The sequence below is a fragment of the Mirounga angustirostris genome, unplaced genomic scaffold (assembly GCF_029215605.1).
Source record: "Mirounga angustirostris isolate CCGP_5_RB_7025 unplaced genomic scaffold, mMirAng1.0.hap1 SCAF_12, whole genome shotgun sequence".
NCBI classification, from domain to species: domain Eukaryota; kingdom Metazoa; phylum Chordata; class Mammalia; order Carnivora; family Phocidae; genus Mirounga; species Mirounga angustirostris.
Window position 1 is genome coordinate 48,030,392 of NW_026991720.1, and position 14,154 is coordinate 48,044,545.

Here is a 14,154-nt window from a genome sequence, read left to right on the forward strand (position 1 = left end):
ACTCTTGATCTTGGGGTCATGAATTCAAGCACCATGTTGGGTGTAGAGCTTACTTAAAAATACACACACACACACACACACACATTCCAGGAGAGATTTAGAGTATCTTATATGTGCCTGACGTATATACAGTTTGGAGGCAAGATATTTTTATTTGTTTTGGGGTTTTCTCTAATTTTACTATCTACTTAAACACTTGAAGAAATGTATCATTTTGTTCTATCCCTTTACCCCCAAACCATTCAGGTGTGGGAGCTGCTCGGTCTGGGAACCTCACATTTATGGTGGGAGGAGTCGAAGATGAATTTGCTGCTGCCCAGGAGTTGCTGGGGTGCATGGGCTCCAATGTGGTGTATTGTGGAGCTATTGGGACCGGGCAGGTAACATTTTCACATTAATGACACTGACTTGATGATATAAAATTGGCTAATGTTCATTTCTCTTTCCTGACCACATTCTTATTCTTATTACTACCTACTGTGTTCAATCTATGGATTTTTTGTTTGCTCAGAATTTTTGTTTTGTTTTTTTGAGAGAGAAAGAGCATGGGGGGGGCAGGGCGGGGGAGGGTAGGGGCAGAGGGAGAAGGAGAGAGAATCCCAAGCAGGCTCCATGCCCAGTGTGGAGACCAACTTGAGGCCTGATCCCACAACCCTGAGAACGTGGCCTGAGCCAAAATCAAGAGTCGGATACTTAACCGACTGAGCCACCCAGGTGCCCCTTTGTTTGCTCAGGTTTCCTTAAAGTAATTTGGAATAAATTAGTTTTCCATCATTCCTGTTGGAATTAAGTGGACATCAGCCAATTAACTTATTAAAAAAGATATTGAAAGTTCCATCATTCAGATTCTAATACATCATCCTAGTGGCCACTGAAATCATTCTCAAAACTGCTTCCATATGAAGTGCTCATGGTGTCTGAGTTGCTGTTATCCTCCATCTAATTACTTGCTATAGTTCTGTTTGTAATATAGTCAGGAAGAAGTAACCTACACACTTTAATCTTTTTCTTGAAAAGCAAATAATTTTCATTTAGAAATGTATCAATTCTCTAATCAGATAGAGGTGAATAACAACACTGAACTCTGAAATCAAAGTAGTTGTCCCCCACCCATCAACACGCTTGCTGTCACTAGTCTCCTCTCTTCTTAATCCTTGGTCCTGGTCGCTGGCACCCTCTTTATCTTATTCAAGACTTTGGTATTATCTCAGATATACCTATTGTCTCCATTCTCTTGTCCAGTCTCCAAGTTCTGTTGATTTTTGCTTCAGTGTCTCTCGTTGTTGACGGTCTTCTCCATTCCTCATATTACCTGGTCCAGTCTCTCATACCTTGTGTACCGCTCGGAAACCCTGGATGCCAGGTTTACCACTCTGCCCAACACTGAAACCAAAACCAACTCCATTAAGATGTTTGTATCATCATAGACATCCCCATTCTGAAACTTTGAATGGATACCTGTTTCTTGTCAGGTCAAATTTTAACTCTCCACCCTAGCTTTCACAGCTGTTGCCTATCAAATTTCTCACTATTCCTTAAAACATACGTACATGAGTCCGTTTTCTTACTGTTCTCAGGAACATCCCATGATCTGATATATTTAATCCCTCTTATATATTTACATTTTTCTCTGCTCTCCTCCTTTCTGTCTCTTGCCTATTTTAAATTCCTGCCTGGCCTTCTAAAAGATGGGTTTCAGGTTCCATTTCCTCTCTGCTCCTGCCTTCAGCAATCTTGGAATTCCTGCTGTCTCTGTCTCATAGCCATACAATTTTCCACTCAGTTGTTTTTATTTGTGTGTTTGTTGTCTTTATCTTCACCGTGTTACTCCATTGCCCCAATTAGAATGTAAGCCCCATTCCATAAAGAGCAGTTGTGCTAGGGATTTTGTGTACAACGTGATGACTAGAGCTAACACTGCCATATGATATATATGTGGAAATTGTTAAGAGAGAAAATCCTAAGAGTTCTCACCATAAGGAGAAAAATATATATGTACATGTATTTTTTTGTATTTGTATGAGATGATGGGTGTTAACTAACCTTATGGTAACCATTGCATGATATGTGTAAGTCAAATCATTTTTATGCTCTACAACCTGAAGTTATACAGTGCTCTATGTCAACTCGATCTCGATGAAACTGGGACAAAAAGAGCTGTCATGCCACATAGATTCCTTATAGACTGAGCTCACAGGAGGAGCTTGGTCACCACTGTGGGGTTCTTACCCAGTGGAAGGGTCTGCTGCCAGATAGCCTGGTAGGCTCAGAAGGAGGCATGTGGCACCACGTTCCTTTGCCCATTTGAGAGAATCAACAGTTAAATGCTCTTTTAGAAAGAAACCTGTGGCGTTGGGTAAAGAACAACTTCCTGTGAAGTACAACTTGAAAATTACAATATTTAATATGTACTCCATTTATTTTCAGGCTGCAAAGATCTGCAACAACATGCTGTTAGCTATTAGTATGATTGGAACTGCTGAAGCTATGAATCTTGGAATCAGGTTTGTTGAATATATATTTTCATGTACTAACAGTTTTTATGAGCTTCCCTATTTGATTTTCTGATGTTGAAAAAAAATGTTCATGAGAGATAAATGAGTTGATCCAGGAACATTTTGAAAGTACTTCATTATTGAACTTTAACATACTTTGCTTATTTGACGGCCAATAGGACCCTGGAGAGCATGAATACTCTTTACCATAGCCATAAAATGTATTGTGCTGTATGTTCAAAGTTACATTATCCTTTTTATATGGGAGCTCCATCTCTTCTATTGTATTGAAATGCAAGAAACTTTTACTATAAAATTTAAACATATTTTTGGCAGTGTAGGACAAATTTGTATAAAACAGCGTTTTAATGTATAGTGAATTCAAGTGTTATCCTACCACATGACTGGTTTTATGTATCTACTTTAAATATAGTCTCCAAAATCTACACTAAAAAGGCTCTTGGTTGTTTAGTCTTGGGATAAACTGGATGGCATTCATAAAGCTGCAACTCATGTGCATAATTCTTTCATTTTAACTTGTTTGTGGTTTTGTTACTTTAAATTAAGGATATATCTTTCCATTAAAATAAAATGGCATTCATACTTTGCTTAAAGTGATTCAGGAATTTTGTTTCTCCTATGATGATCATCATCTTTTAGAATGCTTAAGGTTAATGTCTTAATTTTAGCCTTTAATCTTGTGGGTTAGGAATGCTACATATGATTAATCACCTAATTAATTTTTTTGAATGTTTTGTATTTCATGATAATAAATATACGTTTCTTACTTTAGAAAATGCTTAATTAGCAAGGTGCTTTATTCAGGTGTTTTCTTCACACTTCCCCAAGCTGCTTACCAGATATATCACAAATCAGAGTAGTGTTTCATATCACAGCTTTTGATAAAAGAAATTAAAAGAGCCAAAGTGCTTGAGGTATTTTTTAAAACACAGTAATGGATTCACATTTCCTCTTAATTACCATATCAAGATGCCGTTGTTTATTGAATTGCCCTTGTCTCAGATGTTAAACTATCTTGACCTATTAAGTTGTCATGTTGTAATTGAGATAAAAGAGGAATTTGCTTTGCATCAGTGCTAATTGGTTTATCAATATCCTGTACCATTTACATTTTAAAATTGAATGTCTGTAAGATGGTAAGGCGTATCTGTACAAAGCCTTAATAAAACTGGTGGTATACAGAAAGCTGTTCAGAGTGGTATGTCTGTATTATAGCCAGTTTTAGGCTATGGGTCACTTACTCATAAATGAAAAACTTGTTACCAGTAACTTGTTTTCATGTCCATCCTCTAGACTAATTTCATGGAAGAGAAAGGTGTAAATTTCTGGAACCAAAATTGCATACAAAATTAATTGGTGTTGACAATAGGATAGAACATTAGTATGCATATGCGTCTTTAGAATTTTATCTTCACTCTTCTGGGCATAAATGAATATCTAATAAAAAAGCAAAAGCGTAAATAACCTAGGCTATACTCTACTAGAATTTCCCTCTTTATCTTTGCCAGTTTATTTTATATCCTGCTTCATACTCTGAGCATTACTGGATCAGGGTATTCCTTAGGCATAATGATGTATCCTGTGGTCTTCCTCAGATAATTTTCCTAGTAAAACTCTTATTAGATGATCACTTGCTATTCTAAAATGAAATTTTTGTATGATTAGTGCTTATAGAAGTCTAACTCCAAACACCAGCTAATAAAGAATAGTATGAAAGTCACTTGAGGGGCGCCTGGGTGGCTCAGTTGTTGGGCGTCTGCCTTCGGCTCAGGTCACGATCCCAGTATCCTGGGATCGAGCCCCGCATCGGGCTCCCTGCTTGGTGGGAGGCCTGCTTCTCCTTCTCCCACTCCCCCTGCTTGTGTTCCCTCTCTTGCTGTGTCTCTCTGTGTCAAATAAATAAAATCTTTAAAAAAAAAAAGTCACTTGAATCAAATGAATTGAATAAAATGTATACAATGAAATATATACATTGGCTACTAGAGTGAGTTTGTTATCAAAGAGAAGAGGAAAAGTGATAAAATTCCAAATAGAAATGTTAAAAGCAAAAGCAACAAATAGATTTTCCTTTATTATTGGCCTTAATCCTAAATTATGATAAAAAACAGTGTTTAGAGAGATGAACCTTTAAATGTTTAATTTTTCCGAAACTGTACATACATTAGTTACCTCTCTCTATATATAATATATATTTTATATATACTTATATCAGTATATATTTACATATATCACATATAAAGAATGGATACAAATTAGGAACTCCCTAGTTTTACTTAACTGTTATAATAATTTGTAAGTTCCTGGTGCTTCAGATTATACGAATGAATTGCTTATTTTCATAACATTAGGATTTTATCAGTTTATCTTAAAAAGATTCTCAGTGGTTTGAAAGTCCTAAAAATGATTGCTTCTGGTATTGTCTTTTCTCCATGGTTTACAGACATGGTTTAAAATGACAGGATTGTTCTCTAATAGAGTATAGAGAGTGGCCACGATTTATTGAGCTTTGCAAGGTGAAAGAGAAAATTGGCATCAGCAAGCATAAATTCCCAAGTAGTAAATTCCCACAAAGTAGTACAGCATCAGAGTGGCTCAGCCACATTTATATTCTGTTCACTCTGAAGTGAAATTTTTTTAGAGCATTAATGTCAACATTTACAAATTGAGTCACCTATTCCTATGAAGTGATCATTTCTGATTAATTTCATCCTCATAAGTCAGTATTTTTTCTAGAACACTTTCCCATTTTTTTAAAAAATAGAAGAATAAAATCTTATAGTTTAAAACTCTTATTGACCCTATGATCTTTTACAGTGACTCTTTATGGATGTTAGTGAAATTTTAAAATGCTACAAAAAAAAGTAAAGCATAAAAAAATATGTGTATACAACATATTTTGAGAATCTTTTTTTCTTTTTTTTATTATGTTATGTTAATCACCATACATTACATCATTAGTTTTTGATGTAGTGTTCCATGATTCATTGTTTGTGTATAACACCCAAGTGCTCCATGCAGAATGTGCCCTCTTTAATACCCATCACCAGGCTAACCCATCCCCCCACATCGCTCCCCTCTAAAACCCTCAGTTTGTTTCTCAGAGTCCATAGTCTCTCATGATTCATCTCCCCCTTTGATTCCCCCCCTTCATTCTTCCCCTCCTGCTATCTTCTTTTTTTTTTTTTTTTTTTTACATATAATGTATTATTTGTTTCAGAGGTACAGGTCTGTGATTCATCAGTCTTAGACAATTCACAGCGCTCACCATAGCACATACCCTCCCCAGTGTCTATTGCCCAGGACCTTTCTACTTTCCAATTGGGTTCTAGTTGGGACTTAGAGCATAGTTTTATGGCACTGAAGGTACCCTGCTTGCATTAGAGAAGTTTTGTCCTGTGCATCACAAAGGAACAATGTTGACAATAGAAGTTTTGCTATTACGTTTTTATTTTTGCCCCCCTGGGAATTGACTTTTTTGTTTTTCTTTTTTTCAATATTGGTGGCATAACAGGTCATTCGCATTACCAACCAGGGCACAGGCCCCTCTAGCAACAACCATGTTGTCTTCCACCTTAAAAGAAACTTAAAACAGTTGAACTTCTGGAAGGCTGTTCAAGATGAGAACTTTTCCACAAGCATAATTTTAGTTTCTTGGCTACTGCCCTTAGGACAGTGTTGCGTTTTCATTTAGGTGATGAAGCCTCTTAGTTGTATACCCTAATACCTATACAATAGATAACAAGTGGCAAAAGGTTTATAATAAAAGTTTGACCAATTTTTTTTTTTTTTTAAGATTTTATTTATTTATTTGACAGAGACACAGCGAGAGAGCGAGCACAAGCAGGGGGAGTGGGAGAGGGAGAAGCAGGCTTCCCGCAGAGCAGGGAGCCCGATGCGGGGCTCGATCCCAGGACCCTGGGATCATGACCTGAGCCGAAGGCAGATGCCCAACGACTGAGCCACCCAGGCGCCCCGAACAAATTTCTTAATAAACTGATAAAACACCATAGTATTGGCTTATTGACTGTTAAGTTCACTACCCACATGACCCAGTGAGACTCAGGATGGTGGGATTTTGGGTGTCTGTCAATGCCTGCATCCCAGCTCTGCCACAGACTTAAGCTCTTCTCATTTATAAAATGACAGAAATAATAGCATCTATCTACAGGATTGTTGCTAAGATTAAATGAATTAATCCATGTAGATCTTTTAAAACAGTTCCTGGCACATTGTAAGTGCTCAACATGGTAGTTATCTATGTGGTTGATGGTGGTGGTGGTTAGTATTTGAATTGAGTTGTACCTTTAAAGCAGTTTCTTCATAGCATTTCCCACCAGCTGGCATGTCTATTCATGTGCTTGTTTATTGCCTGTCTCCCCAACTAGAAGGCATGCTCCATGGAAGGGGTTGGCTTTATCTGCTCATTGCTATATCTTAAGAACATACCTAGCACATAGTAGGTACTCAAGGAAGATTTGTCACATGGATAAAAGGGGGAGAGAGAGGGAAGGAAGGCACTTCTCCTGCCTCAGGTAAAAGTTACCTGTGTGTATGTGTCTTAACTGGCCCATTCCTAGAAGGTGGGCACAGCCTCTTCTTCGCTTCTTTACTGTGTCTCCTTGGCTCCAAGCACAGCGCCTGCACATGGCAGATCTGTGTAAACAATGATGAGTAAGTGAATGATTGATTAAAACTGACATAGTCTTAAGTGTTTCATTTCCAGATCTGTTTCTGTGATACAAACATATCAGTTTAGTGACATAATTTGCTTTGTTCTTACATAAAACCAGACAGTATAGATACTTCTAGAGAATATAAAGTGAACAAACTTTTTTGGTCCTTTTAAAAGCCTTGGTTACAGTGAAGGCAAACATCTGGATTCTCTTTAATTTTTTTTTTTTTACAGTGTATGCATCATTTTTACTTCTCTCAAAAGTTCCTTTAGAATTCTTATGATTTAAAGGTGAGTAGATTTGACACAGTGACGTTTATTTGAGTTGCATTATATATGCGGTCAGAGCAATGAATTCATTCTCTGTTTATATCAGAGAACATTCCAGCAATTGTAAAGCCACATGCATGCACGCGCACACTCTCGAACCACATCCAGTGGCAAGTTATTATGGGGACTGACAGACTGTCATCCTTTTGATGGCTTGAGCTGTATATCTCCTGAACAGCAATGGGGCTCTTATGCAGAAAGTATCATATGTTCCCAGCCAATTTACAGGGAAACAGCAATAACATTTTATCATGGTTGAGAGCCCAGTAGCTGCTTCCTATTAAACTTGCCCTTTCAGATACCTGTCTTGGATTAATTTGTTGATTTCAAATGGAAACTCAGTCTTCTCCAGTGAAGCATGACGTTCTAGGATAGACTCTCTGAATGACAATTACTGTGTATTCTAGCTGGTTTCAGACCATTACAAGCCTTAGGCACAGTGGAAGACAGAGGACTTCAGTAACTGATTTTAATATTATGTCTAATTTTAACTGTCAGTTATATATGTGCCAGTGAAAGAATCCTCAGAAAGATGAAATGCAAAACACTTCTAACTTGCTCTTTTTAATGATACACTTTGCTGTAGGGTGGGGAGTCGGGGGAGGAAAAGCGGAGAGGGAGTAGCCGTCTCCTAAAGGGGAATCAGCACAGTGGGGAAGCATCAGATTTGCAAGTGAGCACGTAGCAACTGCCACCTGGCTTTTTTGCGTGCCCCTCGGGATGCTTCTAAATAGTAATATGTTCACCAAACAGGGTTCCATAAATCAGTGCCAGTATTTTTCCTTGAACACTCAAGAAAAATGAAATGTAGGGTTTTACAAAGGATAATAAGCTTTGTTCACCATTTTGGTGAGTCCTAGAGACAGAGCATGAATTGCTTTAGCGGTAAAGACTGTTGTGAGGTTCTGTTGAGTATAACCAGGTAGATTATGAAGAGAGGAGCATCTCTGCTGCTTAAAATGTGATGAACCATTTAAAAAGAAAACCTAAATTCAGAAGCGCCTAAATTATATTTCAAGTGGAAGGGAAGAACCATGTTTTGGGGTCTTAAAAATGTTCCCTACTCATGGAACACATTAGACATAGATATTCTTGAACAGTTGTGCTTAGAGAATGTATTATTACAGTTATAGCAGATTAATTGATTGTTAATATCTTTGGGATTTTACTTTTCAGATTATTCCCTAAGCACATTGACTTTATCTTTTCCCAAGTCATCTGCTATAACAGCATACTGATAGCCTCACTTTATTTAAAAGGGGAAAGAAAGCAGCAATAGCAAACTACACCAATAACAAACTTGGATTTTTATAAAGGAATGAATGAACTGTTGACTTTCTTTCTGGCAATCTACCATTGAACAGAATGTATAGCAGCTGATTTAGAGTGAATCTTCTCTGTTATAATCCTTAAGAAAACCCCTGTAATAACATGGCCCACCATATGAATTCACATATGTGGCATGCCATATATATTCCTTGAACCATGGCTACTTCTTGAAAGCCTGATTATATAACAGTTATATTATGTGGTAAATCCGTACATATATCCTGGCTGTTAGCCCCAGCCCCCTGCTCTAGCATTGAAAGAATGTTGTACTGCTCGTGATACTCACATTGGGAAATAAACAGACATAGGTTTCAAATGCAGGAAGTAAACAACTTAGGCATGCCAAAATGCACAATCTGTTTCACATTTTCATGTGTCTCTTTTCAGTCTCTTTTTTTTCTTTTAATTCTGGAAGAGATTGGTTCTAAGAAAAAGAAAGCTTTTATGACAGTTGTTTTATAATGGCTCTTTGTATGGAAGAAACCAATAAATTGCTGGGTAGAAAGTTTTATTTGAAACTTGATTCAGTGATACTTAGCAAAACTGCTTCTCAAACTGCATTAAGATACTCAGAATCAAAGTATTACAGCATTTTGATTTTCTTTTTTTTCTGGGTCCACATTGAACAGCCGTTGATGCCATCAGTTAGTGATAGAACAAATGATGTTTCCGCTTGGGCAAGCTTTGTTTTATCAGGATCAGTAACCTTATCAGCAGTTGACCCAGAACTATAATGCATGTCTCTGAATAGATAGCATATGTCACAGCTCTGTGCAGACTTGCTTCATAAGCAAGATCGTCTAATGAAGATTTAATAAATAAGGAAAAGTTTGCAGCAAGAAATGTCTTCTTTTATAATGATAACTTCTCTTAAGCTTGTTTTACTGCTCATGGCTCATCTCTTGCATTCATTCTCATGAAAGCTAAAAGAGTAAACATACATATAAATGCATCCACACGGTCTCCCATGATGCATAGCTTATCTGTCAGTATTTCTTTCTGAAATATATCATTTTGTGAGTGAAGAAGGTAGAATTTCGATTATCATATTGGTTTAGGTTCTTATGTGACACATAAATGCAATAATATCCAAAAGACTAGAAAACCCACGTGTGTGATAAACCCACAAGACTTCGGCAATTGTGTGGTGTTTGTGAAAAATAGGATAGTGCAGAAGGTTTTCTCTCAGTGCAGAACTATCTGGGTCTGAAATGTTTAATCACTAGCTTTTAATACCCTATAATCTAAGATTGGGTTCTTTGCTTTCATCAATCTGCTTTGATTTTTGAAGACATACAATAAATGGAGAAAGAAGATGGAGCATCCTCATACGTAAGTAAGTCACGCATGACTTGTACATTTTGACATTTAACACTTCTTTTCTTTGACCTTTGACAGGTTAGGGCTTGACCCCAAACTATTGGCTAAAATCCTAAATATGAGCTCAGGACGGTGTTGGTCAAGTGACAGTTACAATCCCGTACCTGGGGTGATGGATGGCGTTCCGTCAGCTAATAACTATCAGGGTGGATTCGGAGCAACACTCATGGCTAAGGTATGGTAAATGCAGAGACGACCCAAGAGAGAGGGAAAAAGTGCTTAATGGTCTAATCCCTCACCCCCTTTTAACAAAGCATATGCCTATCCTAGAAGGCAGGATTACTAAAATTCACTCACTCTCTAGAAATGAGTTAAAACTTAGCTTCGATAAAAACCCTTATCTTGTTCATTTCAGAAGAGAAGAATAGGCTGGGAGTTTTATTTTGTGGGTTTTTGGGTTTGTTTGTTATATGAGATGGCAAAATTTTGTTCATCAGAAATTTTCGTTAATTTACCAAGTCCTTAGAATGGAAGCAGTAAGAATTTTCTGATAATACGTTGACATTGGATACACCCATCACAAAAGAAGAGAGGATCTTTCTCATGATACTAGATTTCTAAATACATTCCTGCTTTAAGAACATGTGTGTATTTATGTGTAAAGTCATTTGAAAAGCAAATTGTTGACCTTCTATTTGTGATCTCAACTTTAGAAAATACTTTTTAGGGGGATAGACTTCCAGATTTCTGTGTAGAGCTATTTCCCACCCCACCCTGCCGCCATAATTAACTCCCCCCCCCCATTACAAAAGTAATAAAGCCTAAACCTGGACACCGTATTCAGCTTACTTTCCTGTATTCTCCATGGCATTCTGCCCATTCTGTTTCTTAATATGCCTTGAATTCATGAAGTCCCCTCCTCTGCCACAACCAGTACCTTGGCTGAGCCTCCTTTAGATTATACCACGTCAGCCCTTTACTGGTCTCCTTGCTTTTCATAGTCCTCTTCGGTTCATTTTCTACATCATGGGAAAGAGCGGGCTCTCTGAGATGTAAAAACCCGAGTGTGCCTTTTCTCCTACTAAGTCTCTCTCATGGTTTCCAATCATTTGTAGATGAAAGTCTGTCTCTACAAGTTGTCTTATGAAGCCCTTGATGATTTAGCCTTTGCTTGTCCCACCAGCTCGTTTCTGCCCTCGCAGCCCCTCTCTTTGCTTCAGTCATACTGAACTCTGCCCCTCATTGTCTCTCACTTGCAAACCTCCAGGCTGGCTGTTCCCTTGCCTGCACCCCATTTGTCCTTGCCCCCTCCATCCCAGCTTCTGGCACACTTCCTGGTGTATCGTCAGCGCGCTTTAAATATTTATTGGATAAAGCAGTGTTCGAACTGTTTCTTATTTTGCAATTTGATTTCTCCTCATGTTTCATTTAAGAAAATACTTATTTTTATGCCAGTCTGTATCCTGTATTTAGATTTGCATGTCCTCCACACAGGCTTTTGTAATTGTGCTGTGTGGCTGTTGTTAGAAACAGGAAGTAGCTCCTTAAGTGTATTGTTTTCATTGAAGCTGCGGGTGATTTATTAGAGCACATGGAAGGATGGAAGAATCACATTTATGCTCAGTTTCCATTCTGTCTCCATATGAAGTGGGTTGTGAGCCGCTAGCTTATTCGGTTCCTGTAACACCGCTGATGGTCGGAGCAGAGGAAGCAGCTAACAAGTAGAGTGTAGTAAGAGGTGGGAGGCTTCTCGTCAAAGGGGTCAGATGAATTTGTCTGGCCTGCTGGTCCTCTGCCGTGCTGGCTTTGTCTGGGGACTCCGCCCTCGCTGTCCTCCCCGGTGTGGTACACCTGGCTTTCGCCGTCTGCTGCAGTCGCTGCCCAGGAAGAATCTGCCACGGTTAAGGTCTTCCCTTTGCAACAATTTTCTTGATAATAAACGATAGCATTTTCAACTAACAGCATGAGACAGTGCGGGAGTAACACATATGGAAATTACTGGTCTCCTTTAATCTCATTTCCTCTGTGAAATGCAGTTGTGATTTCCCTTATAAAGAGGAAGATTGATTAATTTTGCTTGGAATGAGAGTACTTAGAAAGGAACTTAAAAAAAAAAATCTTGCATCATTTTGGATTGCTGTTAACAAAAACACACCATAGCTAATTAGATTCATATAGAGAAATTGATGGAGGTTAAAGAAATCCCTATCAATGCTGCATTGATTAAAGCAGTCAGACCTGCTTGGGCACATCAAGGCTTTACTTCCTAGGAGATGTTTTGCTCAACTGCCATTAAATGTATTGTGGGAGGGGATATGTTAGTGTGTCGTTGAAGTAGAGGCTTGTACATTTATTTCTAGGTCTCAGCATCATAAAATTCTATCATGTTATATAATCAGAACATAGTCAATATGAAAACTAGATCATTCTTTTGCACTTTCCAACCTAGATGTCGGTCTGTGATGGCCACTAGAGAACAACATACGGAAAATCACAACTCTTGGTCCTCCCCCAGTGTACCCATTTCCCTGTAAAACATAACTTGGTCCTCCATTAACTTGTTGAAACTTTATTATTGTTTTATATTTTTTCCTGAACTACCTACTTAGCTCATGAATTCATAAATATTTTATTTGACTAGTGAAGTGGAAAATCTGTTTATTTTAAATTACATATCATAAGCTTCAAAGGATGCCTTCTTTTTCTAACATTTCAAGATAGACAAGCCTCTCAGACTTTGAGAGACTAATCACTTTTCTCTTTTTAGAATGTGCATCCTTTTAAGGTAACAGGCGCCAAAGCTATTTTACTGTCCATGTTTTTGGTTTTGTTAGGTTTTATCTGGGGTATGTACTTGCCCGTTGAAAAACTCTAGACTTTTCTTCTCGATAGTATTGTGTTCTCTTCAGTGTGTTACGTTTAACTCCGAGTTCTTCTGTTCCAGTTAACTAGGTTAGAAGTGGAAAGCAGTTTATGTAGATTTTCTCTACGTCTTTTGAAAATTAACTCATTCTTACAGATATGCTGCAAAACGATGTCAACAAGAGAGGGTTGTCTGGGTATAAGCGGTAGTGAAGCTGTATGTTTGTTAACTGTGTGGGTAACAATTAAACTCCCTTTTTAGTTTTAGGAAGCTATAGAAGACTTTAAGATTAAGCAGTTTTTTCAAATCTGTTGTCTACCCGTGAAAATTTTACAAGTAAGCACAAAATCCTGTTTGCACCTCTACCATCATACATATTCCAGAGACTTGTTATTTTTTCTTTGAATAATTTTTTCCTTTGAGTGGAGTGTATCAATAACTGCTCCATTATCAAAGATTTCCTCAGAGAGTAAAAATATTTCTCATCTTGCTTCTTCTTTTCCCCTTTCATTGTTTGCTGACTTTTCCATTGGTGGGAGAAGTGAGGATGGTAATGGTAAGAAGATCTAGTTGGTTTTGCCACTAGTTTGCAGCTCTTATAAAATCACAAATAAAATGAAATATTATTCCAATTATCCAAGCCTTCATTGTCTTCCATCAACCTCAGATAGTTCAGGTTTGGACAAGATTCCATTTTTATGGTAGTGGATATTCATTAGCTACCGATTAACTATAAAAGATTTATAATGTTCACTTTTGTCTACTTTTTTTTTTTTTAATATTTTATTTATTTATTTGACAGAGAGAGAGAGCACAAGCAGGGGAAGTGGCAGGCAGAGGGAGAAGCAGGGTTCCCGCCGAGCAGGGAGCCCGATGCGGGGCTCGATCCCAGGACGCTGAGATCATGACCTGAGCCGAAGGCAGCCGCTCAACTGACTGAGCCACCCAGGCGCCCCACTTTTGTCTACTTTTAAACAGCCATAAGTTTTCTGAAACCCTCAGAATGAAGCATTAGCTTGCTGAGATGTTAACTGTCACGAAGGCAGATGTCCCATTGCACTTAAAATCCAGACTCCTTACCAAACGCATTAAAGCTGCCGTGTTTTACCTGTGTCCATCCTGGA

The 14,154-nt window shown here is 38.0% G+C and overlaps 1 protein-coding gene across 1 annotated transcript in view; it reads left to right on the forward strand.

Moving 5' to 3' along the window:
• The window catches only part of HIBADH (3-hydroxyisobutyrate dehydrogenase), a 105,407-nt gene that overhangs the window by 89,258 nt on the left and 1,995 nt on the right, over positions 1 to 14,154 (forward strand). The window contains exons 5-7 of the mRNA XM_045864520.3: positions 247 to 380; positions 2,428 to 2,504; positions 10,246 to 10,402. Coding sequence (XP_045720476.1) covers positions 247 to 380; positions 2,428 to 2,504; positions 10,246 to 10,402 — 368 coding nt within the window. The remainder of the gene's footprint in view (positions 1 to 246; positions 381 to 2,427; positions 2,505 to 10,245; positions 10,403 to 14,154) is intronic.